The sequence below is a fragment of the Cheilinus undulatus genome, linkage group 15 (assembly GCF_018320785.1).
Source record: "Cheilinus undulatus linkage group 15, ASM1832078v1, whole genome shotgun sequence".
Classification (NCBI taxonomy): Eukaryota; Metazoa; Chordata; class Actinopteri; order Labriformes; family Labridae; genus Cheilinus; species Cheilinus undulatus.
In genome coordinates, this window is record NC_054879.1 from 15,093,845 (window position 1) to 15,120,088 (window position 26,244).

General features: G+C 39.1%; 1 protein-coding gene across 32 annotated transcripts in view; it reads left to right on the forward strand.

The window, feature by feature from the left end:
* clasp1a (cytoplasmic linker associated protein 1a) overlaps window positions 1-26,244 on the forward strand; it is a 133,104-nt gene that overhangs the window by 98,288 nt on the left and 8,572 nt on the right. For 5 of the 32 annotated variants that reach the window (XM_041806946.1, XM_041806949.1, XM_041806948.1 and 2 more), the window contains 21 exons: window positions 2,850-3,008; window positions 3,959-4,021; window positions 4,787-4,890; window positions 7,281-7,304; window positions 8,378-8,622; window positions 10,791-10,854; window positions 11,008-11,010; window positions 11,145-11,308; window positions 11,638-11,716; window positions 11,820-11,963; window positions 12,841-12,936; window positions 15,101-15,250; window positions 15,336-15,442; window positions 16,970-17,092; window positions 17,333-17,480; window positions 17,570-17,816; window positions 18,486-18,548; window positions 21,535-21,725; window positions 21,825-21,953; window positions 22,186-22,392; window positions 25,331-25,447. In XM_041806946.1, the coding sequence (XP_041662880.1) occupies window positions 2,850-3,008; window positions 3,959-4,021; window positions 4,787-4,890; window positions 7,281-7,304; window positions 8,378-8,622; window positions 10,791-10,854; window positions 11,008-11,010; window positions 11,145-11,308; window positions 11,638-11,716; window positions 11,820-11,963; window positions 12,841-12,936; window positions 15,101-15,250; window positions 15,336-15,442; window positions 16,970-17,092; window positions 17,333-17,480; window positions 17,570-17,816; window positions 18,486-18,548; window positions 21,535-21,725; window positions 21,825-21,953; window positions 22,186-22,392; window positions 25,331-25,447 (2,627 nt within the window). The remainder of the gene's footprint in view (window positions 1-2,849; window positions 3,009-3,958; window positions 4,022-4,786; window positions 4,891-7,280; window positions 7,305-8,377; window positions 8,623-10,790; window positions 10,855-11,007; window positions 11,011-11,144; window positions 11,309-11,637; window positions 11,717-11,819; window positions 11,964-12,840; window positions 12,937-15,100; window positions 15,251-15,335; window positions 15,443-16,969; window positions 17,093-17,332; window positions 17,481-17,569; window positions 17,817-18,485; window positions 18,549-21,534; window positions 21,726-21,824; window positions 21,954-22,185; window positions 22,393-25,330; window positions 25,448-26,244) is intronic. The other 27 variants (XM_041806952.1, XM_041806955.1, XM_041806958.1 and 24 more) reach the window with 19 other exon arrangements.

Here is a 26,244-nt window from a genome sequence, read left to right on the forward strand (position 1 = left end):
AGTAGTACATAGGTTAAACTGTCATATCAATCATTGTTTGCCTACAGATACTCTGATCTTGTCTGACACTCCTGACAATCTCTAAAAATCACCAACCAGAAATGATCAAAATAAAGACTGTCCCTTTAATACAGCAGTTTCACAATACATGCACATTGTTTTGTCACAATTCAGCAAAAGTGAAGCACTGACCGGTCACATGCTCATCATCATCATTGACCACATGAGTGCTCATAACCACACAGAACATTAACGTATGTACTGATAAGAGTGAACAATAAGTTGACCTGTGTCAAAAACTAGTAACCTTCCTATCTTAACTTCCTGATAAAGAGATAAACTTTGTCTCTGTTGGCCTTTAAACACTGCCGCACTCACACTTCCTCTGCTGGGACAACACACCAAGCACATGAAAACACACATTTTATTGACTTCTTTTAGGGATTGCAGCTTATTTATTTATTACACGTCAACGAGATTACAAAGATAAGATGGGTTTTTATCATGAGGTTGCACACAACTTAGATCTGTTCTCATGTAGGATTGGTTGAGAGGGATTAGAGGTGGTGGGGTGATGGAATGAGAACATCTCTGCTCTAAAAACATCTTGTTTTTTGTGTTAAAACTTGAGCTGAATAACAAACAAAGTGATACCCTGTCATGTACAATGATAGTGATTTTAAGATGTTTAAGTCAGTAGTATAAGAGTGTACCACAGAGTCACAGTGAGAACATTAGGGTCCCTTTGTGATAAAACATGTTCATATACTGTGAGCAGATTATTTTTGCTAGTGCCATAAAGAAAGTAGAGAAGACAATAGAGCTGGAATGTTATAGCTTATTTTTAAAGAAACGTTAGTATCTAATTAGTTTGTTTATAAAGATACTGAAGTAGATTATTACATCCTAAGATGTTCCACTTTCCTCATTTCATTGGAGAGGTTTGGCTTCTTTTCTGAAGGCTTTGGTTTAAGCCTTTTACAACTTTAATCTTTTGAATTTAATCTCAGAAACTATTGGTTTTATTTACATGAATTTATGACTAAAAAGTGTATCAGCACTTTCAAATAACCCCAACACTGAAGACTATTTCACTCAAACTGAAGTCAAAAATACACTTTGGGAGTTAAAATTGGTTCTTAAATATTTAACTCTGTTTTTACTGTGTACATCAGCTGATTTGGGATGTTATGTGAAATATTCCTTCCTTACGTGCTACTGTGTAGTCAACAGAGGTGGAAAAAGTACGTAAGTATTGTACTCAAGTAAATGTACAGTTATTCTGTTAAAAAAATACTTAAGGAGAAGTAAAAACACCCCAAAAAGCTACTCAATTACAGTAATTTGAGTACATGTAATTAGTTACTTTCTATGCCTGCATGAATGAATGATGGTAGATTAGAAAATGGCTTTAGCAAAATGATTCAATGCTACTGTGCTGCTTTTTGTGCTTCAAACAGTTGAAAAGGTATAATTTGTGACATGTTTTTTTTCCCAAATAATAAAGGAGTGTTAACAAAGAGCTCAGTGGCTTTGGGCTGAAACTGTAGAGGAGTTAAGTGGTCAAATGTGGGACTGGTGTTGTGCTCCTACTGATTATAATAAGGACAGGACTTCTAAAGTTTAGGTTCTTCTATTGTTGCTGTTTTAACATGATTTGATGTTTCTTCTTGGAATGTAAGTAACAAACAAACCCTGTAACCTGACTTTATATCATGAATCTAATCATTATTTCATGTTTACAGAGGTGTGAGTTGCTTTTGCTAACTTTTACTAGCAGTGTGCGGTTTGACCAACTCACTGACTGACCATCATTCCGCTTCTGCGTCTCTCAGTCTTACTGTTACTCTGTTTTTGTTCCTCTCTTTACTTCTTTTTTATCATAGGCTTCATCACTGGGTCTTTTATGTTTTGGCCTCAAAAGCTACAGTCAGTTTATCGTCCATACATCACTGAGACCTGTGTACAAGCAAGAATATGGCAAAAATATTGGCATCACAGTACATATAAGAAACAATTTTGATTTCTTAATTAATTTTTAGTGAAGCTACTGCAAGAAAACTACTGCAATAAATTGCCATATACAACCAGAATAGTTCAGTATGCATTTTTATGTCAAACTCCCTTCAACAATCATCATTAGATTACCATTTTTATTTTAATCACTTTAAATCTTTTTCTAATGATATCTGCATATAAGCAATTGTAAAAGAATTGTCAATGCCTGAAGGAAAGTGCATTTTGTCAAAATATAGTGTCACACAATTAAAAGACACTGACATCGTCGCAGTCCATAACCAAGACTGCAAAACCTGCAAGTTGATTTTCAAAGAATATATCACAGTACCCCCTTAATTTCATACTCATCAAGATTCATTAAGATTCATATTCATCAAATAAATTTGAGATGTATAATTACATTACAATGAGCAGGTTGTTCTGCGCTTAAATTTTAAGCCTAATATTCTCTGTTTTGCCTTCCTAGAGCCCTGAAATTCAAAGAGATGCACTAATTATTTAATTAAATATTGAGCAAAATGCCATACAATTAGTTGAGAAACCTGTTATAAAAATAAATGCCAGTCACAGGTTTATCAGTATTCCTGGCTACCATTACACTACAGAGACAAAAGAACACTTTGAGCAAGCCAGATCCACCCTCATCTAGAACAATAGGAAAAAATGTAAAGAGTATGTGATGTATTTTGGAGTACATTCTGCAGGGCTTCACTCTGAATCCTCTTCTCTCATTACCTCCTCCCATCCTCCCTTCTCTCTCCTTCGTCTCTGACCCATTGCTCCCCCATGAATGCACACTGACATTCCCACCTAACTTGTTGTCCTGACAGCCAGCCTGTGTGGTAAAGTTCTTCTTCCTGCTGCTCTTCCCTACCGCACGCTAGCCCGGAGCCGTATTCCCCGTCCCAGCATGAGTCAGGGCTGCAGTCGCGACACCAGTCGCGAGAGCAGCCGCGACACCAGCCCCGCTCGGGGCTTCGCTCCTCTGGGTGAGTACCGCTGAGCTAACAGCTGTCCGGACCACCTCCCAGTGAGTGTCTCCAATCGGACAGTCTCTACCTCTTTTCTTTTGTAGGAGGCTCTTATGGCTGTTCTACCTCTGCCTGTGCATGCACTAACTGTGCCTTTCTGGTTTTAAGGAATTAAATGATCTTTATGAGGAATGTTTAATTTCTTTATGCATACATTTTTTCAATGATGATGTGAGAAACTGTTTTTTCAAATGCACCTTCTTTAAACTGTTTTATACTGAATTCATCTGTTTGAATTTTTGGATATAAAGGCACACATGTTTGTATCAAAGCATTGAGGTACAGGACTTTCTGTATGGTGCAGATCTGTGCCAGTCCAAATTTGTGTGCAAAAAAAATGTACTTCAAATTTGAGTCTCCTCGTAGACCCAAAAAAAACATCAAGTCTTGCATGGAGAAAGGGGAACATAAGCTCCAAGTACATCAGCCTTAAACCAAAAAAAGAAGTTTCTTCAACAGGCCTCATTTTAGAAAAAGAAAACTGCCTACCTGCAGCTGCTCGTAGCATAAAGACTTAATATATAACGGCTGCATGGGAGATAACATCCTCATTTGCTAAAACTTGCTGTGAAAGCACTCCCCGACTAATAGGTCACATCAGTGCAACAGTCTGATGTTGAGATTTGTGTTGAAATTTACACCCCTTCTATGAATAAATACAACTGTTGTGATTTTATTTTTAAGTGCCTTGAATGAGAAATTCATCACTAAATCTGACAAAAAAATGAAAACAAAGGATAAGAAAAAGCAGTAGAAATAGTCATAGTGTGCCTAATTCCAAGGTTTATAAAATCAGAATGAGTGCAGCAGTAGCAGTCTTACCTCAGAGGCTGGTTAAACTTGTACTGTAGGTGTGTGTCTCTAATCCCCCCGTTCCGGATGTTGCCCACCTCTCCTGTCCCCTGCAGCCTCCCGACGTCACTCCCGTTCAACCAGCGCTCTCTCCACAGCTGACCCCCACAGCCAGTCAGGTGACCTGCATGCCCTTAAAAGCACCCAAAAAACCACCAAACCCTCCCAGACCCTCGTAGTTCCCCCATTAAATACCTCATCCGTAGAGGTAGTATTTCATTTGAAACAGCATGCTTTCGTCATTGCGTTTAGTGATGTGACTGTAGGCGGCTTTCTTAAATGAATGTTTTCGCTAAAGTATCAATACACAGCTTTCAGGAAAGGTAAGAAGTATTTGAGCATGTTTAATGAAACATTTTGTTTTAATCAGCTTCTCCATTCATCACCATTTTCAGTGCCTTATTCATGCTTTTTTATTGTAGCTTTGTATTGCGTGGATTTTTCATGTCCAGCCTTTTTTTATTCAACTCAACGTGGCTTTATCGTCATTATTTGCAAATTGTCATCCATTGAACTCTGTGAATAGTGCCTTTTTTGTTTTAATTTCTTATATAAAAGCTTATATTTGTGGGTTTTCTGGTGCTTCATCTCTGCCTGCGTCTGGTCTTGTTCATCATCCTTTCGGTGTTTCTTTTTGTAACATTTATCTTTTCATTTAGCTTTTGGTGGCTGGAGATTTGATGAGTTTCCTCCGGTGATCATTTCTGCTCTTTTTCTCATTTAAATTTCTTTGTTTTCCAAAAAATATCTTAAACTTTTTATTGTTGTTGGAACAATAAAAAGCTTTCTTTGGTATTCAGGTAAGTGACAGCTACCACAGTTTCCTTTCATACTCTAACTCACCAACTTCCTTTGTCTTTTTTTGTTCCCCTCTTCTTTATTAGATCGATATGGTTTGATTCACCAGGCAAGGATCTCTGCATCAGTAAATGCCATGAGGGTCCTAAACACCGGCACAGAGGTGGAGGCAGCTGTTGCTGACGCTCTGGTAAGCAGCACTGAAATGTTTTCTTTCAAATGAGACATTTCTTAATCACATGGGATTGTGAATAAACCAGACCATAGGTTTTCATGAAGATATTCTTGGTGGAAGAGATGTTTTTGCTTCTTCCGACCAGCTAAGCAAGTGTTCAAATCACCAACTGGCTACACTGATATGTAACAACAACAGCTGCCTGTCAAGCTCATGCATTAAATAGTTTTGTATTGTTTTGTGATGCTGCATAATGAATATGACAGACAGAATCTTCATCTTGTCAACCTCAGAAAGTTTTTTTTGTAATGTTCTTCTGCCATTTTGAAAAACCATTTGTGGGGTTTTGGCAAGATAAGTTCGGATAAAAGCTATCATTATTCGTTTTGTAAAATGTAGTGATGCACCAGTGCATGTGGAACATTCGCCAATGCTGGGCCTTTTAACTGTCATTGGCCCATCTGCAAACTAGAATGGCCATCTGAGGACTCACGTCTAAGCAGCGCCACCGAGGAACTCACGCTCCCATCGATTACTGTGGTGTTCAAAATTTTGAAGTCCGAGAAAAACCGAACAGGTGCGCGGATCATCACCAAAATCTAATCGATTCTTCCCTGTCACTATCCCTATATTCCCTGAAAGTTTGGTGAAGATCAGACTTTCTGTTCTCGAGTTACCTTGTACACATACGAACAAACAAACAAAGATACGGAACCCTTTACATAACCTCCTGCCGATTTCATCGGCGTGGGTAAAAATGGGACATAAATCAAAAGACAGTTGCAGATGTGTGTCAACTGTAAAAAAAGAAGAAAAAAAACAGACAAAAATGAAGTGCATGCTGTTGTGAGAGAAAATATGACAAAAGTGAGCACAGACAGTAGTCTGGCAATTTAAGGCTATGTGACACGCACCCTCCAGCAAGCTGTCCAGATCAGCCAAGTTTGAAGTGTGTACATTCTTGGATGCAGTTGCAATTGGCCGACACTAGTGGGAGACTTTCAACATTCTTCTGTTGCTTACTGGCGCCTGTAGGCTGTGCAGGTTCAGTCAGGAGTGAAGCCAGGGAAGACTGCAGCAGGACATCTCAACCTTGTGGAATAATACGTTTAACATGATGCAAAGCCTCCAAACAAAAAATAAACACTCACCACATATTCCCTGGACCACGTTCTCCCTGCAGCTTTAGCTGCACAGCTGTTAGTCTGAATACTTTGTCATAATGCTCTCTCCAACACCTGACAAGAGAAGTCAGCACATCAGATCCATCAACTGCTGACCTTATCCCCTCAGTAAGAGCCCTGAAATGTGTATTTACGTAGGAAGTCACTAATCATGGTGTTCAAAAACAGAAAGACTACTTTATTAGAGACTGTAAGCAAAGGATTTGAACAGATAGAATCATGTCAATACCTAATTAGATCCCTGATACAAGAAGCATTATGTTGTTTTTTTATTATACTGCTTTTGGCCATTTTGCCTTTATTCAGATCGGACAGCTGAAGAGAGAAAGGAAATATGGGGATAAAGAATGGGGGTAGACATGCACCAAACATGCCCTGAGACCTGGATGCCCTACTTATGGGCGCCTGCTCTATCCACCGAGCTACGCTGGCGCCAAAAGACCACTATTTTGATAAGGATGTCAAAGTGCGTAACCGTAGCTCTCTGCACAACTGATTTGCATGCATGCCGCAGGAGACTGGTCCTGCCATTGGGGCTGCTTCACATTGTGGATAAGAGAAGAAACTGAATGAGCTGCATCAAGGCAGAGAGGCTAATCTTTGAAGAGTCAAACATGTATCTGATCAGGTATTAGACTTAAGTTTTAATAAAAAGTTGTTCTGTGGATTTCTGTGGTTGAATTTGCCCTATCTAAAATAATAAAGAATAGAATAATACTTCTGCTCAAAAATAGAAATTAACATTTTCATCTAGGTCCCTGGCCTAGATCAAAAAGTTTACAATCACAATAATCAACCAGGTACAACAGTTATTGAAAACAATTGGATAGAAATGAATGTGGCCTTCTTGGTAACCATAGTTGCCCATCCCTGATATATGTCTTGTAGCTTTTATATACAGGTGGTTTTGGTTGTTTTGACACCTGAGGTAGCAAAACGAGATCAACCTTTGGAAGTCAAAAGTCACTCGATCTTAAGGATGTGTTCGATTTCAATGATTTGATTAACATTTATCTCAGTGGTTAAATCTTTTTGCTCCTGTGTTTCTGTTTTATTATCTTTTAGTAGCTGAATATAGTGATAAACCTTTCTCAGTTCAAATGTTTAGTGTCCGGTTTTGTCTTCTTTTACACTCCCAGCAGGACTGTGCTTGTTCTTGGTTCTCCCTTTAAACCTGCCCTCTCTCCTTTTTCCCTCTTGGTTTGTTTGTTACCATTTCAGCTTTTAGGAGACTCCAGGAATAAGGTAGTTGGTCATTTTACCTTCTGTTTGTGTATTCATGCCATCACGCACTAATCAAGCTCAAAAAATACAAAAATGCAGCTTGACTCATGTTTTTTTTGGCTCACAACACCTCTCCAGCCCAACTTTATTTATTTATTTATTTCAATGTTTGATTTAATTTCACCATGAATGCTTTTTTCCGTTGCATCCCAGTTGTTGCTTTAATCATTCAAAGAAAAGTTCCTCTTTTTCCCATCGTGATATGATGGTTTTAATGTCATTGTTTTGGTGCATTACCACACACATCTGTTTTTTCTTTTCATGGTATGTTATACACCATGCTGTTTGAAATGCCCCCTGCTGCAAGACTTTTGCTCATTCATGGCCCTGCTTGACTGGCTAGTGATGTTCATTTGAAACAGATAAAATAAAGTTTGACTTTTTTTTTTTTTTTTTTTTTGACTTAAGAGAAGGATACAACAAATAATGTCCTATCCAGTTGATAGGAACTTGAGGGGAATTTTTGAACGATTGGAATATTTGATATATTTTGAGGTTTTAATGAACAATAATTGCTCCATAAGCTAGCTTCTGCATGCAACAAAGGCAAAGGCTTTAAATGCTGCATGCTAAATCCCAACCGCAGAGCTAGTGCAAGCCAGTGCAGATGTTTTACAGCCTCAGAAAGGCATATTACTATTCAGGAAAAACATCCGTTTGTAGAGGAATCCTTTCTGCCATGTTGACACAAAATACATGCAATACTTCACAGGCTGACGCACACTTATGAGGCTTATTGGCCTCTATAAGGATTACATTGCAGACCATGTACTGGGGCTATCCCAAATCTTTTTGCCCTGGTTTGCCATTAAAGTCCCTTAATTTTTAAAAGTAAGCAACATGCATAGAAAAGTAGTACTTTTGTACTTTTGCATGGCAGGCTGATGCAAACGGCAACCTTGTACCTGCCAAAAATCCTACCTAATATTCCTAATTTTATTTCTTTAAGCAAATTTCATTTAAATGTGTATGGAAGGATTTAAGTATCAGACTGGGTATGACTTAATTTCTATCATGTATTTTTTCCCCAACAGAGGAAGCCTTTGAGGCGGAGGTACGAGTCACCAGGGATGTACTCAGACGATGACGCTAACAGCGATGCCTCCAGTGCCTGCTCAGAGCGCTCATACGGCTCCAGGAATGGAGGCATTCCTCATTACCTCCGGCAGACAGAGGACGTGGCTGAGATCTTGAACCACTGCGCCAGCTCCAATTGGTCAGAGAGGAAGGAGGGCTTGCTGGGCCTGCAGAATCTGCTCAAGAGCCAAAGAATACTGAGGTGGGGTCTGTTGAGCTGTTAAAGTGAATATATTTGATTTGATTACAGATGGCTAGCACTGTAAGTGTTCTGCAGAACAGAAAAGAGGAAGATCAGAAAGGGCAGAGTCAGTGCTGTCAAAAATGTGGATTAAGTACTGTGAAGAAAGACCTGCAACTGACTGGCAACCAGACCAGGGTGTACCCTACCTCTTGCCCAATGACAGCTGGGATAAGCTCCAACATCAACACAACTCAATGAGTCACATGAGATAGAATGGCATTTGTATAAAGGCACTCGACAATAACATGACTTTTTTTAATTTAAATAAACCCACGTGAAATTTAGAGTTACCAGTTAAAGGCCTTGTTTTTTTTGTTTTTTTGTTTTTTTTTTACTGTGTGGTAACCGTAGCACCTGGAGAAAACCCACACTTGTTAGCTCCTCACAGAAGAGGGTCCCTGTCCGGCCAGGAATATAACTAGGAACCTTCTTGCTTTAAGAATAAGCCTTTACTCCTAACTCAGCCTGAAAAAGTAGAATTTGAGAGTCTCTTTGAACCCCACAACTCTCCTGAACCAGCCGGCGTTCTTATTCGTCTTTTCAGGCTCCATCTTCTCTTCCTTCTGCACCTTTTCAACATCCTCTTTAATTTGAATGCAGACATGGGCACAGTCATCCTTAGGGAGTCTCTCAGAAGTATTTTGAAAAACCTCAAAGGATGTGATGTGGTGGCCTGCATCCAAATAATATTTTTTAGTAGCCTTCCCCTTCATCCGCAGGTAGCAGGGCAAGAAGTATCTATAATCCCTGCCACCTGTCTTTTCAACCTGCCCATCAATGTTCTTTTCCCAGGCTGGATCTCCTCTTGTCTGTCTGTCTGTTCTTCAGATTCTCCAGTCAAGATCAGATCTTCATCAGTAGCAGACATATTTATACAGACATCTGCACTACTGCTCTCAGTGACACTGTCAGCCAGGAACGGATGCAGAAAGCATTTGCTGGTGACAGAAATCAGTAGGTAGTGAGCGGTAAACGGTGTCATTCTAGCTGAAAAGTGCCATCTTTTTAATAATTACTCCTCGATGATGTTCACCCTGTCTAGCAAGCATTTAGACAGTGATGAATATTAGCTTAACCTCACTCCATTCTCCTTACCCTAAAGGAAAATGAAGACCTTAAATTTCAGCAAAAACATACAGATAAATAATATCTAGATGGCAAGGCATCTAATGACAACAGATTATGTTTTATAGCTTTACAAATAGTCCCACAATGTGCAATAAACATGGTTTGTTTTATAGAAGAAACACAAATCAAATTGTGAAGTCCTCTGTTATTCATCACAGATTAAATAAAGCAGCTGTTGTAAACTAATATGTTTTATTTTTGGTTAAATACTGATGTTATTTTCATGACCGTTCATGGAGTGAACATATGAGGCTAACAGCTTTATGACGTAATATGAAAGTTGAGAGCTGTACTGTGTGAATTTATCACATTAAACATTAACTAAAGGCTTAACTGGGATTAATTTTGAACTAAATTAAGAAAGAAAGAAGTGGTAGGCTACACTGATCTCATTTTGAAGTAGGCTATATACCTAATTTTTGTAAACAGATACAACAACCAGATGTAACAATCACATAGCAGTCTTTTTAAAGATTAGCTAAAGTATGAAGTAAACAAAAAACTGAATAGGCTTGCAGAGAAACAACTGATCTAAAGCCTCATATTAACAAAAGTTGACCTGTTAATTTAGTTCACATCCATCACTGATGAACCAGGCTGATATGTGCCTGAAGGCTCTGCTTTGGTTACTTGAAACAAAGTCCATTATAAATATCAGGAAAGTCGATTTATGACCACATATCCATGTCAATTGTCCGCAATGTCTTAAAAAGGTACGGATCTCGGTCCAGTCCAAATATCCCTAATTTAAACAGATATTAGTCTGTTTTTCCTCCGTTTTCATCTGTTCCCCATAGGGTAGACAGCTGTTCTGCCACTCAGCCTGGCTGAGCAGTCATGTCACGCTGATCTCTATAGGCTATGGATACCAGTCAATTTGATGTTTCAGATTCACCGGATCTTGTCTTTTTTTTAAGGGTAATTTTGTCTTTTTTTTTTTTTCTTAAGTATTATTGTAAAGCATTACTTATTTCTTTTGTGTCTTTTGTTTTCTGCAGCCGAGTGGAGCTGAAGCGACTTTGTGAAATCTTTACCAGGATGTTTGCGGATCCTCATAGCAAGGTAATGAAGATGAATTATACAAAAATAAAAGTAAAAAACAACTAAATATAATGACAGTGCATGGTATGGACAAATATAAAGTATGATTTGTGACTCAAAACTAATAAAGTGTCTCTTATTGCATGGTCTGCCTTGCTGTGGATCTAACAACAGCGAGTAAGTCTCATTATTGATATAAATACTACAAGTATTAACCTCAAACTGACTGAACCTGATCAGTTTTATCTCACTGAAGTTAAATGGAGCTCTGTTTTGCATCATAAATGTTGAAACTTTTCATATGCTCTCAGGTGTTCAGCATGTTTCTGGAGACTCTGGTGGACTTTGTCACAGTGCATCGGGAGGATCTGCAGGACTGGCTCTTTGTGCTGCTCACTCAGCTGCTGAAGAAGATGGGGGCAGACCTGCTGGGTTCAGTCCAGGCCAAAGTCCAGAAGGCTCTGGATATCACAAGGTCTGAAAAGCAAGACCTGCATGGCTGTCCAGGTCACAGGGAGGGGTTAGCAGAGATTAGTGGCTGTGTTAAAGGACTTTCTCTCTCTTTTCCTTGGCTGACATATGACTCAAATTTGTCAGTTGTATGACTTTTTATTTAGTGGAAAGGTGTCTTACGTCTACGCAGCATAAAGATACTCAGACATAAAAGATAAGGTCAAGAAAGATGAATAAAAATACACCCTATGTTTACAGCATCAGCCCTGCTTGTTTAACCTCATTACCTAAACTTGTTTAATGGTATTCATGTTTAATATCAAGTTATCATACTGTGTTTATCTTTTTCAGGGAGTCCTTCCCGTTTGACCAACAGTTCAACATTTTGATGAGGTTTATTGTGGATCAGACTCAGACACCCAATCTCAAGGTAAAGCCAAATAAGACCCTGTTTTTGTTAGAAAAAGATGAAGATGATTTTGAGTGTTTTGTGCCTTAGACTGAGATGATAATCTGTGTCTGGTTGTCTTCAGGTGAAGGTGGCCATTTTGAAGTACATCGAGTCCCTGGCTCGGCAGATGGACCCGACAGACTTTGTGAACTCCAGCGAGACACGCCTGGCTGTATCACGAATCATCACCTGGACCACAGAGCCAAAAAGCTCTGATGTCAGGAAGGTAGGCAACCTTTTCTTTCTCATGTTACAAAGCATTACCACTGTTTGAGTCTAAACTAAGAAATAGTTGGTCTCGTTTTTAACTATAGTTCTTTCTCTGTAGACAGTCATTCTTGATTTAAGAAAGAAAAAAGAAAGAAGAAAGAAAATTTAAGAAATCTAAGGGGGAAAAATCTTTATTTTTAATCTGAAATAGCTGTGCAGCCATTCTTCAAAGCTGGCAGATTTTATTATTTAGTCAACAGCCTTTTTTGTCAAGCAGAACACAGGGTATTATGGTCCACTGGTGACTCATATGGCTTAGAAACATTTTTTTGCATTTGATCATTTGAATTCTTCAGCCTTTGGTGTTTGTTTGGCCAACTGTTGTAAACTTTGATAATAGGCACTCTCAGCGTCAATGGCCTTTGGTCAATGGCCCATTATCTTCCCCATGTCTGATACACGTCATATGTTCTCCCTCCTTCTGTTTGTTTTTCCACTGCTGATCCTCAAAATGAAAAATGAATGAAGTCCTCACCTAGTTTCTAATCACCAGCTTATGTCTAGGTAGGCTGAAAGCAAATTAGCAATGATGGAAGAGATGTGCCTGCTGCCAAAAGAAATCGCCGCTTAAGTTTGTTTTATTGAGTAAAAGATAAAAATTACCTGGGACGACTGATCCAAGATATGTTGCTTTATGTCAGGTTGTTATGAAAGATAGGATAAAAAGGCTCCTACTGATCTTGTTGCTTAGAGCCTTGAAATTGCTCAAATAACATTTGAAAATGTTTTATGAACACGTTTGACTACTCTGGAGCTCAGTGTGACCATTCCAAGTGCCGGTAAAGTACTTATGACATACAGTAATGCCCATTCTGCCCTGCCATGTACCCCAGACCCTTCATAACTGGGTGAGCGAGGAGCTAGCTGGCAGGTCCAGTTCTGCAGCCTTACTGTCCTGTGAGGGTAACCAGGAAGACAGGTGTAAGCAGGTATAGAGCCCGCCCCGACGGCTAAAAACTACACAATAAGCACGTCTGCCTGGAGCCTAACCAACACCTACAAGACAGTGAAACCTCGAGTGTGGCATCTTTCACTCACCTCTGTATTTATGCTCTACATGTTTGCTGTAATGACCTAGAATCAATCCCTGCATTGCACTGACTTACCACAAGGACTGAGCTTGATTTGCAACTAGGAAAGAATTAGGTATAACCTTTGTATTTCTCAAAATTACTGTATATGCTTGATGCTATGTATGAATGGATTTTTAAACAGAGTTTACTGCTCAACACTGATAGGAATGCCTTATGGTAACTACAGTTTCTACTAACACTTTTTGTTTGTCTAACTCATATTAACAAACTCATCAACCTGCATGTTGACATGTCTTTCTATAAAAGGAGTTTTTAAACTTCCAGACCTCCCAAATATGTCACGAGGGTCAGTGATTGTATACCACAAGAGATATTTTCATGTAAAGCTAGAAGTTAAGAATCTTAAAATCCTCAAGTATGATTATATGGTAAGTGTTTGCATTTATTTGTCAACTAGGCATAACTATGGAGAGAAAGCAGGAAGAGGAGAGGGACAAGAGAAACAACAAACAACAAATGGAACGCAAATATGGCTGCAATGGCCATAAACTTATCTCCCATTTTGTAGGACATTGCTATAACGTCAATACTGATGCTAGCAGTATGTGATCAATTAACAGTAACAACCATGATTAATAAGAAACAGATCAATGCATTAGTACAGTTGGGTATTATCAGCATAGCAATAGAAATCTATGGCATGGTTCGTCATAATGTTAATGTTGTAATCTGTCCAAGCACAGAACCTTGAGGAGCTCGTAGCTAACTTTGGTGTAAGTTGAAGACTTATAATAAATATTGACAAACTGAGATGGATGTAAAGATATGATTTAAACTAGCTTAAAACGGCCAACAACAACACCTTGGTAAGAACTGCTTCATATCAATACTTAAAATGAGTTTTGAAATGCAAATATTTAATTTTAAGCATGTGATAAAGTTTAATAAATCAGATTAACAATCAAAATTCAGTAATAGTTAAAGATAGAAAAGCTACATCATTCGACTGCTGTACTCTAAATATATCAAAGCAATAGTATCACAAGAAAGTAAAACAACAGTATTTGCATTGTAAGGGCATTAACCCTTACATAGCCAATATGTAAGGGACTGATAGAAGACGTTAGTGCCTGAACCGTCCTCCGCTGTGCGTCGGACAGTTGCCCCCGCGACATCCATTATATTTATGTCAGTTAAGTGACGTAAATGCTGGTCAGCAGGCTCCTTTGGCTGGCAACGCTTTACTCCCTGTTTAGAAAGTATGACTGCCTCAGGTTGCTATGGTTACTGCTATCATCTAACAGCTGCTGCTCATTTATTTGGAACAATGTAATAATTTTTTGACCAGAACTACTTGTGAAGTTTGCAAGGTTTCCATATATCAGATGTTAATGGACACCAATGGAATTTCCAGAGCTGATCAGAATCAAGTATTCACCAAAACCATGGTATAATAGCAAATATTGTCCATTTTGATACCTCCTAAAGCTACCAGTTTTGTTTGCCAATTTTATAATTGTGCAGTTTTATTCCTCTTATGACTCAAACCATCACCTCAATGCCAAACAAACGTATCAGACGCGTTCTCTCGCTTCAAGTTTGATCTGTACTCACTTGCATGTGGAAACATTTTAAGCAACAGTGTTTTTGATTCTTCTTTTTGCAGTTTTTCACTGAATGCAGCTTTAAAAACTCACCTTTTAACAGTTTCTTTCTACAGGCCAGTGCATCCATTCGTCTGCAAACCATTGCACTGTGGCGCTGACAAGTCGGTTTTCATGGTTTCAGAAGAGTTTTGACCTAAAAATACTTTTGAAGCAATAAAAAAGTGTGCATCACTGGAAATCGGCAACAAATTTAATTGTAATTCGGTTTATGATTCAGTTGTTGAAACTAAAAACTTTCTTTCAAAGTGTTGGTACAGCTTCTTTGACTAACTGCGGTGATAGTTCTGTTGGAGACACATTGTCAAGGCACTTCTGGAACCAGAGAAACCTCCTAAGCGTTTTCTTTGCTGCTCTTTCCTCCATCCTAACTTGTTGTAATCCACCATCTCCAGGCGGCTCAGGTGGTGCTGATCGCTTTGTTCGAGCTCAACACCCCAGAGTTCACCATGCTGCTGGGAGCTCTGCCTAAAACCTTCCAGGATGGAGCCACCAAACTGCTGCACAACCACCTGAAGAACACCAGCAACACTAGCAGCAGCGTGGTGAGTCAAAGGAAACAAAACCAGTGGCGTTGATCTGTTAGCGCTTGCTGCTTTTTGATTTAATCAACGTTTCCTTACTCTATAGGGGTCACCGAGCAACACCATTGGTCGGACACCTTCACGCCACACCCCCAGCAGAACCAGCCCACTCACCTCTCCAACAAACTGTTCTCATGGAGGACTGTCTCCAAGGTACTGAACTCATCTGTAATCAAACTGTTTACTACTACTTCATGTCCTTAAAATTACTGCTGTGTTGTCCAGTCATTTATCATATCAAACTAACAAAAAACAGACAGATGAGCTGGTAGGAGCATGATCCTGAATGAGCTGCTCAGAGAGGTTTGGGTGGAAAAGAAAGTAGAAAACTTGAAAGTAAATTTACCCTCTGAACACTTTCTACAACAGACTGGTGGATTAAGTATTTACCACTGTTTCCTCCAAAGGGTTCTACTCTAATCTACTCTACTTTACCGTCAAGGGCAGGGTACTGTAAAATGTGTAATGTAAGTTGCTCCACTATATAAGACAGTATGTTTTGGGGGTCTCCCAGAGGGTAAAAGAGCCTTTTCTGCATGATGATTCTATTGCATTCAGTGAAGTTAACAACATGCATTGAGTGCCAATTTCACAAAGTAGAGTTTGCAGCCCTGCTAGCTAGCAGACTGGCATGGTAGTTGAGCTCACAGTCTTTATGATAGTCGTGAAGCACAGACCCACAACCTGCAAGTCTTGCTTCCCACCTTAGCTGGTCACTAGTTGTCTTTGGTTGAAATGTCTTTTCAGTCAAATCAGCACTCCACGAGATTTATGTGTACAACAATACATCTCCTTTTCCTTAAACACATGATTCTGACCTTAAGGATGTGAAAAAGTGGCATGAATCATTATGCTTCAAACTGATTTTAAACAGTGAAGCTGTCACTTGCAAAACACTATAAATAGGGACACATTTTGAATTGCATCAGGAAATGTTGGTGGCATTGCAGCTATTAGCCAGATTGTCATGGCAGTGCATAAAATGCAGTCAATATTATAGATTAAAAACATAGGTGTTAAAAGTGCATTTTATATAAAGGGTTGAACAATTTTGGAAAAACTTACATTGCAGTTGTTTTCATTCTTAAATCTGTATTACATTTCTTTGAATTAATAAAGAAACTTAGACCCTAAAAATGCAAACAAAGGTGCTGCTGATGGCAGGAATACGCTCACTTACTGACCTGTGTTGATTTTCCAAATTGGCATTATTAACTGGAGTGAAAATGGCATACAAGATGATACCTAAGATCTAATTTTTCAGTTGAACAAAGTGGGAGGATGGTTTTTAGTGACTCCTGATATGAAATCAAATGTATGGATATTAGATGTAGTTTTACTCTGTTACTGAGCAGTTCATTCACCCCCTTCACTGTGCATGCTTTTAACCTGCAGGCAGAAACCCACAAACACAACATTTGGGATTTGATATAAAGCTGATTTTGTGGGATTCTGTGACTTTCTTTCGCTTTCCTCTGTATTAACACTTTCCCTTAAACTTAAAGCTCAGACTAGTTTCTGTTTCTCTCTTTTCTCTCTGCACATTTGTTGTTTTCTTTTTCTCCTCCCTTCCTTGTCTCGTCTTGTGCTCTTCACTTCTTCCTGATTTCCACCTCCCTCCTCTTTCACTGCTGTCTGTCTGTCCATCCTTTCCTCCTCCCGGCTGCGCTGTGGCAACAGTCGGTTATGGGGTTGGGGTGTCGACGGACTTTCAAAGCACCCCCCTGCCCCTCCTCCTCCTCAGCCCCACTCCACCCCTGCTGCCCCCTCCCTAAGGGTCCTGCGCAGAGCATATTCACCCAGGTAATGAGGCAGGCTGAGACGTAAAGGAACCAAGACCCTGAGAAATGCACAGAAATAATAAAAACAAAGTTGTCATTGCACACAAACGTTTCTTTTCCAAGCACTAACCTGTTTGTGTGTAAGAGGCAGTGCTAAAAAGCTGTGCATGGGGACCATAAAAGTTATGCATTTATATTTCTTTTAAATATAAGGTTCATTTAATTCATGTAAATGTTTCTCTTTTGTTTGTGTGTCTGGTAGCATGATGGAGTATGACACTGAGAACATGAACTCTGAAGAGATCTACAGTTCTTTACGTGGTGTCACAGAGGCCATCCAGAGCTTCAGCTACAGGAGCCAGGAGGACCTGAACGAGCCGATCAGACAAGAGGGGAAAAGAGACGATGCAGTGAGTAGAACTTATTTCTGATTTTCTGAACTATTCCTGCTGAGGGTTGTGCATGTCTCTCTTTATTTTCATTTTTCTCTGTCCTACAGGCAGGACGAGAAGGCGTAGCTTCCTCTCCTGGCTCGGATGCGCGTCTGGGCTTGGACGTAGTTGAAGGAGGTCGCACCGCCCTAGACAATAAAACCTCACTACTCAACACGCCATCGCCTCGCTCATTCTGTGGCCCGCGAAGCAGAGAGTTCGCTCCTTACGGCTACGGTGAAACTATCTGCACGTATGACAAGAGCGCCCTGAAGGAGGCTGTATTCGACGATGATGTTGAGCAGTTCAGAGACTGTGAGTACATGTTTTAGAGATTAGCGGTGGCAATTTTTTTTTTTTTTAAAACAGCACAGTTTACCATACAAATAAACTATAAAGATCTTCCATATTGTTTAATGGTGCATCTAAAAAATAAATAGAATATCATGAAAAACATCATTTATTTCTGGTGAGTTCATTCACAAAGTAAAACTTGCATTTATTCTACATTCATCATTGTAAAGGGAAATATTTCAAGATTTTTTTGTTTTAATGTTGATGATAACAGCTTACAGCTTACTTTGTACCAATGGATTGATTTTAAAACTCTGATTCTGAGATGGAAAAATTACACACTGTTGCTTTAATTTGAGTTGTTTTGACATTATAAAGGAAACACTTCGCAAAGACAATACATCAGACTAATGTTAGTACCTAAACAAATGTGACCACATTTATTTATTCATCTTTTACTCCAGTTTGATAGAGATTGCATTGATGCTCGATGACATATTCGAGCTACAGAACAAGGATTACACACTTTCTCTGCAGCCTGGTGTGCGAGTCTGCAGCTCATATGTCAGTTGTTGGTTGTCGTCATCACATCCTCTCTACTTTGCACCCTCCTGTCTCCCCTCTGTCCCTCACCTCACCTCCCCACCTCCACCTTCATCCCTCCTCCGACCCCTCCACCCTCCTCTCCAGGCCGACGTCAGGAAAGTGGCGAAAACAAGATGATGCCCCCCAAGGTCTTTGCTCCCGTTAAAGGTGCCTCTCCCGCTGGGCTAACTCCCTCTCTGACTGTCTGAGAAACTGATTTACTGAACTCACATTCACCCCACTCACCCTTTGTGTGTTTGCATTATTCACTCACATCTCTTAACACCCATTCACCATTCTTTCAACTTCTTCTAACCCAACCCAGTTAAGCCTATGCTGCCTTTAAACAGTGAACCAGCTCTCAATTTAAGGCTTTTACTTATGGTTGTGGTGGCTTTCTCTAAACTGCATGTTTAGGTGATTATCTGAGTTTGTTTTCTACATCAATTAAGATCTTAGGGGGGTGATGGGTAACACTGTTCTTGATGATCAGATACTGAAAACACCAATACACATAGCACAGCAGTTAAATCCACAAGCATGTCTTGTCTAGCATTTGTCTAGTCAATTAAGAAATGAAGGAATAACAGCTCATGGCTGCAATACAGGGGAATTCCAGTATTACTGAACCTTCTCCCCTTTACCACAACATGGTCAGACTTTTATAAACTGCCTCTGATGCTATCAGCACAACTTTTTATCTGCTCCATCCCTAAGTTGTGAATTAAAGTGTCCAGAGGCAAAAAGCATGCCCTTTGAGAGAGCTTGATTTCTGGCTAAGACTAGCCACGATACATAAAAGTAACTGAATCTTATTTCTAAAGACCTTAGATAAAAATACCAAAATTCCTCTGTAAAGAATGTTTCAGACTGGGTGCGGGACTGGCACATATCAGCTGTGTCACAGCTTTATTTTCTTTTCAGCGTGCATGCTGACAAGTCTGGGCTTTCTGACTGCCTGCATGCGGGGTACATGTGGCTAACACATTCACAACCTAGAGCAGTGATTATCAACAGGTAGGTCAGGAGCCTAAAGTGGGTTGCAGGGCTGTTTACAGTGAGTCACAAATGTGTACATAGGATAAAAGTTGGTGAAGCTCTTTCCAAACATATTTTTGTTCTGTTTCTTTCTTCTTCTTTTTTTAATCTTTTGTACCTTCTGATGTCCAATTTTCATGATTATTTTTTAATAGATAAATCTGATAAGCTCAAAGTTTTTAGAAATTAGGTTCTCAGTTAAGAACCAATGAGAACAGAATCTTGAGAATAGAAGGCTCGCCTATTTTTACCATGAGCTCCGTGTGTCTCTCAACCCAACAAATTATCAAAAAAAGACATATTCTGCATAAATAAGCAAATGTATATGTCAAAATTGATAGAATAAAAATAGCCCAGTGCCAAAACACATTCAGAATGGCATACTTCTGTATTAAATACTAAACATTTTGAGAGCATCCTCCTCAGTATGCTCAAATGCATATACTACTGGCACACTGAAAACTGTCCAAGAATTAAGTGAGGAAAAGTGAAAACTTTGCACCCTCAATGAACGTTATTTTGGTGATGTATAGGGCCTGATGGATATGGATGTTTGGAAGCTGATGCTCATACGATATTGGGAAATGTAACATTTCAATAACATAAATATCCAGTGATTACATTTTTTGCATGATTTTTTAAAATTGATTAATAAATAAAACAAATGGCTGCCTCAGAGAACATTTTACTGTTTTCAGATACTTTTACTGTTAAAAAAAGAACTATCATGAACAAAATGCCGTGCAAAAATGCAGTAAGCTGCACAAATAATACAGACTACTTCCAACACCTAATTACGTCCACGTTTTTCTGCCATCTGTAAATAACAAACATAAAAAAACAGCCTTTATCAGTCAACTTTTGGCTGTAATTGGTCGATAAAACCCGCCAGCTGATTTATTGGTCGGGTTGTAGACGTAGTGCATATTGTATTGCTAGCAAGCTAGCTGATGTTAGTCTTTGCTAGCTAGCTAGCAAATCTGTTTTTAGTAATGGCAGCTGGTTTCCATTCAGAAAGGCACTGAATGCAAAATAAGTTTATTCTCTTTAGATGAATAATGTAGATATAAAATACAAGCTTTATGAACCTTTTTTAATTGTCTTGTGTCTATTTATAATTTGCTGTTAAAAAAGAAGCAGAAGAAGAAAAGTAAGGCAGTTAAACCATTGTCATTAGTGTAAAACAGCAGTGCATGATTTGAGACAATACTAACCTGCTGTTATTAAGTGCTCTGTACTACATTTAAGTGTACTGTTATGCAGTATACTACAGAAGTGTACGATTTGTGTACGAGGGTCACAGAGTTAACACGGGGCAATGGACAAAGAAAAGATTATTTTTTAGATGGAAAATCACAGGATTATATATGACATCATGCATCTTTTAGAGAAAACCAGCATTTTAATTTTCTGATGCACTCATGGGTGAGGGTGCAAAGCATAGCTTGGACCAAACCTCGCTGCGCACTCAACTCTGCAGAAACAGTGTATGTTGCATTTGTGTGTTAGAGAGATTTACAGCACTTTTGCACCTGGTATGAAAGCCATAACAACCCAAGCCATAGCTAATGCAAGTCACAGCCGTCACGCCGCAAACATGCACCCAGTCTGAAATGGGCCTAAGTTGCAAACCTATCCCTCTGCTGTTTTTTAATAGTTTTAGTTGTCATGCATGTAATGCCAAACATTTTAAATGATCATATTCTGGACTGCAAATTACATTTTCTATTTAACATTTGCATTCCAAAGTTTGCACACCTAGCTGTCACGTACATAAGCAAAGACATTTCTAACTCAGAGTGCACTGAAGTATCAGGGTATAAAAAAATGCTATACTCCCTGAAAGTGTTAAAACATTCATATTGAAATTAGCTTTACAATTCATTTCATATCAGAGATTTCTTTCAAGTTGATTCATTTCTTTTGAAACATGTAAAGCAGCAGTGGTAGATTTTTTTTAGCATGCTTTAAAATCACCAAAGACACGCCCGAGTAAATGATAGGTTGATTCTGATCAGAGTAGATGATTTTTGAGCCATGGCTGGGATTTTTTGTCTTTTTTGGGGAGGGGGTGAAAATAATATATAACCCATTTTCATCCTCTCTTGGCGATCAGTCGTTCAGGACCATTCAGACATGGTAGCAGATCTGCTGAAGGAGCTGTCCAATCACAACGAGCGTTCTGAGGAGCGTAAAGGCGCCCTGGTGGAGCTGCTGAAGATCACACGAGAAGATAGCATGGCTGTGTGGGATGAACACTTTAAAACCATCCTCCTCCTGCTGCTGGAGACACTGGGGGATAAAGATGTATGTTACTTCTCAGCCCTGCATGTTTCTTCCTACTTCACAGTAAAATGACAGAATATTTGTGTAAACACTACATAAACTGTTTTCTGCTTCCTTCAGCACACAATCCGAGCTTTGGCCCTACGAGTGCTAAAAGAAATTCTGAGGAACCAGCCGGCCCGTTTCAAGAACTACGCTGAGCTCACCATCATGAAGACCCTGGAGGCTCACAAAGACTCTCACAAGGAGGTACACAGCTGCCACATAAAAGCACATGGCACCATTTGAGATGAGAGCAGTGAATTATTTTAGGAAATGTGATATCAGTTTGTTGCCTGTTATCAGAGAAGGATCATGCCTTTACATATATAATCTCTGTATCTGTGTCTTTAATGTTATCAGACTCTTAGGATGAAAATCAGTGGCTGAAGAAGCTTTACATGTCCTGATTCTTTAATACTGGTGTGTTTTTGTGCTTTAGGTGGTGCGTGCAGCAGAAGAGGCAGCGTCCACCCTGGCTGGCTCCATCCACCCAGAGCAGTGCATCAAGGTACTCTGTCCTATAGTGCAGACAGCCGACTACCCCATCAACCTGGCTGCTATCAAGATGCAAACCAAAGTCATTGAGCGCATCGCCAAGGACTCCTTACTGCAGCTGCTGCCTGACATCATCCCCGGACTTCTGCAGGTCTGTGTCTATTTTAACAATATGTTTGTGTTTTTAGAGGAATTTAGATTAGATAAACTTCTAAAATTTTACAGAATATATAAGATTAGATGTCTTTCCTGTTAATCTGTAAAATAAGTGCATCTGGTAGATGGGACACAATCTATTAAGGGGTGGGAAAAAGGTTTATTCTGTCATCTGGTGTGATCATTTCTGCTGCATTCAGTAAAATCCACAGTTTCTGTGCAGCTGTGTCACTCTTTTATTACTGTTTGTTTTTATCATTGTAATCCCAATGCTACCAATACTGAAACTGGGCTTTCAGCCTATGATTTTATATCTATACAGGGGTTGCATTGGATGCAGTGTACTTTTAAGATGAAAAAAGTGTCTCTGATATTCCAAATTATTTGGTACTTTGTGGTTAAAAGGGAAGTCTGTTCTTTCTAGAGTTCTAACAGAAAATTTTGAAAAGACAAAATTAAACATTTGTTAAAACTCTCAGAAAACCTTTTGAATTAATGACATTATTTGATTTCATAACAAACAGTGTGAAAGGTTAGAGGTAAAACCATAGGAGCAGAGGTTGTTGGGGACACAGAGCAGAAACTGCTTATTTGGACAATGTTCATATTTGGACACTGGTAATTATTTGCCTTATTTGTCCCTGGAAATGTTTGAGAAAAAGTGGAGGGAACAACGTGACAGGTAAAAAGTCCTGCACAAGCGTTTGAAGTTAATGATTTATGTGTATTGATCAGAATCACGACTCTTTGTAGATCTCTGGAGTGACTCTGAACTTATTTCATCAAAACTTCTAATGAATATAGTAACATTTTTTACAGTCTAAAATCTTACATTTGAACTTTCATTCCCAAAAGTTGCTAAACTTTTGAGTAGGTCTTTGTTTAAAGGTACAGAATTACTTCTGTGTTTGGGCACATTTTTCACACAGCTTGTTTGTAAACTCACAAAAGTAGGACATTGATATGAGCCTGTGAAAGTTGCAGTATTTTCAAGTTTTAGATATTCTGTGTAACAGCATGGAAAAGCAGCTCTTAGCATGGTTTGCTACAAAGCCATAAACAAGAGCGAGCAGACCAGGAAGCACCACCAACTAAATGTTGCATACTTGCATACTACAAATAGCAGCTCACTGGCAAATGATGTGGCATTAACAGATATCTGTAAAAGATTTTTATCTTTTGTTTCCAACAAATTTAATGTCCCCATCCGGTATACCCAACAGTTGATTTAGAGAACAGGGTTTAATCAGGCGGAGGAAGTCACCTGTTGGGCAAACTCTGAGCTGTTTTTGTGGTCAAAAAAGCAAGAAAGTGCTGCCATAGTGGGCTGAGTGCCCTTATGTTCAACATTTTATAGAAAGCCACCAGTAAACAGGATCACATTTAAAACCATAATACTAACATTTGCTACCATTGGAGTTCAGTAATTCAGTGCCTCTGTTACACATGAGACATTGCTCTTGAAATACTTTAACACATCATAAAATGTTCATGCATCTAATACTAACATTTAAGGTGTTTAAGCTTTTGGTCCAGAAAACACAGAGTACTGCAAGGAATTCATTGACAGAAGTACTTCTTTAGTACGGCCTTTCCCAAATTTAAGAATGCTGCAGCCAAAGGCCAAACCTGAAAATCTTCTGGGGTGCACCAAAAACCCCTCATACAATCATAACACAAAAGTAAAAATTATTACCTGGATGTTTGTATTTCACAAGCACAGAATTTCAATGCAAACGCTTAGGCTTTTAGAGACATTAACAATAGTCAAAAGTTATTTGTGGATTCACAATTTCCAACTGCCCTTTATTTGATTTTATCAGGCATCTGAAAAGTCACTTTTTTGTGGCTCATCTAACTGTTCTAGAAGCATTAATGTTTGAGAAGGCACTAATAAATTCTTAAATCAGGAAGCAAGTTGCACAGTATAATGTTGAATAGTGTCACCAGTTGATCTAACACCAGTTAAACCTTGACACCTTTCTGTCGGACAAAAAATGACAGAAAGTTGACATGAAATAACATTTCTTTCTGTGTTTTGTTGCTTTTAAGACCTAAAAGAATAACATTTAATCAAGTATTTTATCTTATCAGTCCACCAGGGAAGCACTGCTTTTGCACTTGCATCCTGTAAGTAACGTGCCCCTTTTGCCATCCCAGTACATGACTAGCCAGGTCATACTATGTGATACCACATGCAAAAGGTCTATACCTTCTTCTCAGACAGAAGTTCACCCATATCCTAGCTTTCTTCTGTAAAACAGCAGTGAAACAACACATTGAAAGGGAGCCAGCGGGTAGTGTTGATCATTCTGCATATTTTGCTTTTCTTCAGAAGTCATATTTGATCATGCAGGTTTCTGTGAGATCTTGTGTCTCTGGAATCGTAACTGTTAATCACTGCTGTAAGGTCTTGCCTAGACTTAGATTTCTTTTGTGCATTTGGAGGATTATAAAGTAAAATAAATATTTAAAAAATGGTTAGATTTGGATGGACTCTTGCTCTCACATGTTGTTCTTATTGCATCCAGTTTATTTGAACTTTATTCGATGTTCAAAAGATGAATTTTTTAATGATTTAATCGTGATTGGACATTGAAACAGCCTCACAACCCAACTTAAGTTGTAACAACTATGAACAAAAACACATTTTAAGTAAGTAATAAATTTACTTTTGATAACTGAATGTTACATGATTGAATTACATAACACTAGAGTGTTTTTTCAGAGCAATAACTTTGACTTTAAGCTTCAAACTGCTTATTTGGACAATGTGCATATTTGGACACTGGGAATTATTTGCCTTATTTGTCCCTGGAAATGTTTGCGTGGACTCTGCCCCCTCTGCGACTCCTCCCACGTTCCCGCTGACCCCTCATGTATGTGTATGTGTGAAGGCGTGCGATGCCTGATGCTGCCTTGTCTCTCCACAGGGCTATGACAACACAGAGAGCAGTGTTCGCAAGGCCAGCGTGTTCTGTCTGGTGGCTATCTACTCCGTGATTGGCGAGGATCTCAAACCCCACCTGGCACAGCTCACGGGCAGCAAGGTACCAAGTCTTTCCATGCATACTCACCTATACTTACACATAGGTAGTAACCACATCCTCCTGAACAGACGCAGGGCCTTATCATATTCCCATGTTGTTATTTTTAAACACGTTTCAGCTGGTTGTGCAATTATTAAAGCACAGGCTCATATTTGCCCTATTTCCTCAACATGTGTCCTTGGGTTATGTAAGGGCCAACTGAAGGTTAGCTTTACTTCCTGTCTCTTAGCTATCCTCACCTTTAAGGTCATCGAAAGTAGTCTGATCCATGACCAGTACATCATTTTCTTATTTTGTGTTTTTATCGTAGCTTTGTTTACATTTACTGTATTTCTTCAATCCCATTAAAACAATTTTGACTGGGAATTCCATAATTGCCACATAAAGTTATCAAATTAAGATGTGCATATTGCGGATGCACCATCAGGGCTGCATGTTAACTCTTTTGCCCATAGCACTGGTGCTACAGAGTTTTATAGTCTTGTAACACAAGAGGAAATGCTTGTAGCACAATATAACCAGTGGCCTAACAATGTGCTTAGTTCAGTCAGGAACACTCTCGTCATACATTTTACCATTTTGTTACAAAATATATATGTAGTTTTAGTTGGTGGAGAAGGCTCTGCTCAGAAGATGCTCCCTGGATTAGTCAAACAGCATTCTTAGACTTTCCAGGGGGCACATGGCTAGAAACCCCCATATGGATAGATACATTAATGACAATGCGTACTGAATACAATGAAATTACTTCAAAAGCAATGAATCTATAGCAGCATGAATCTGAATATGTGGGTGCA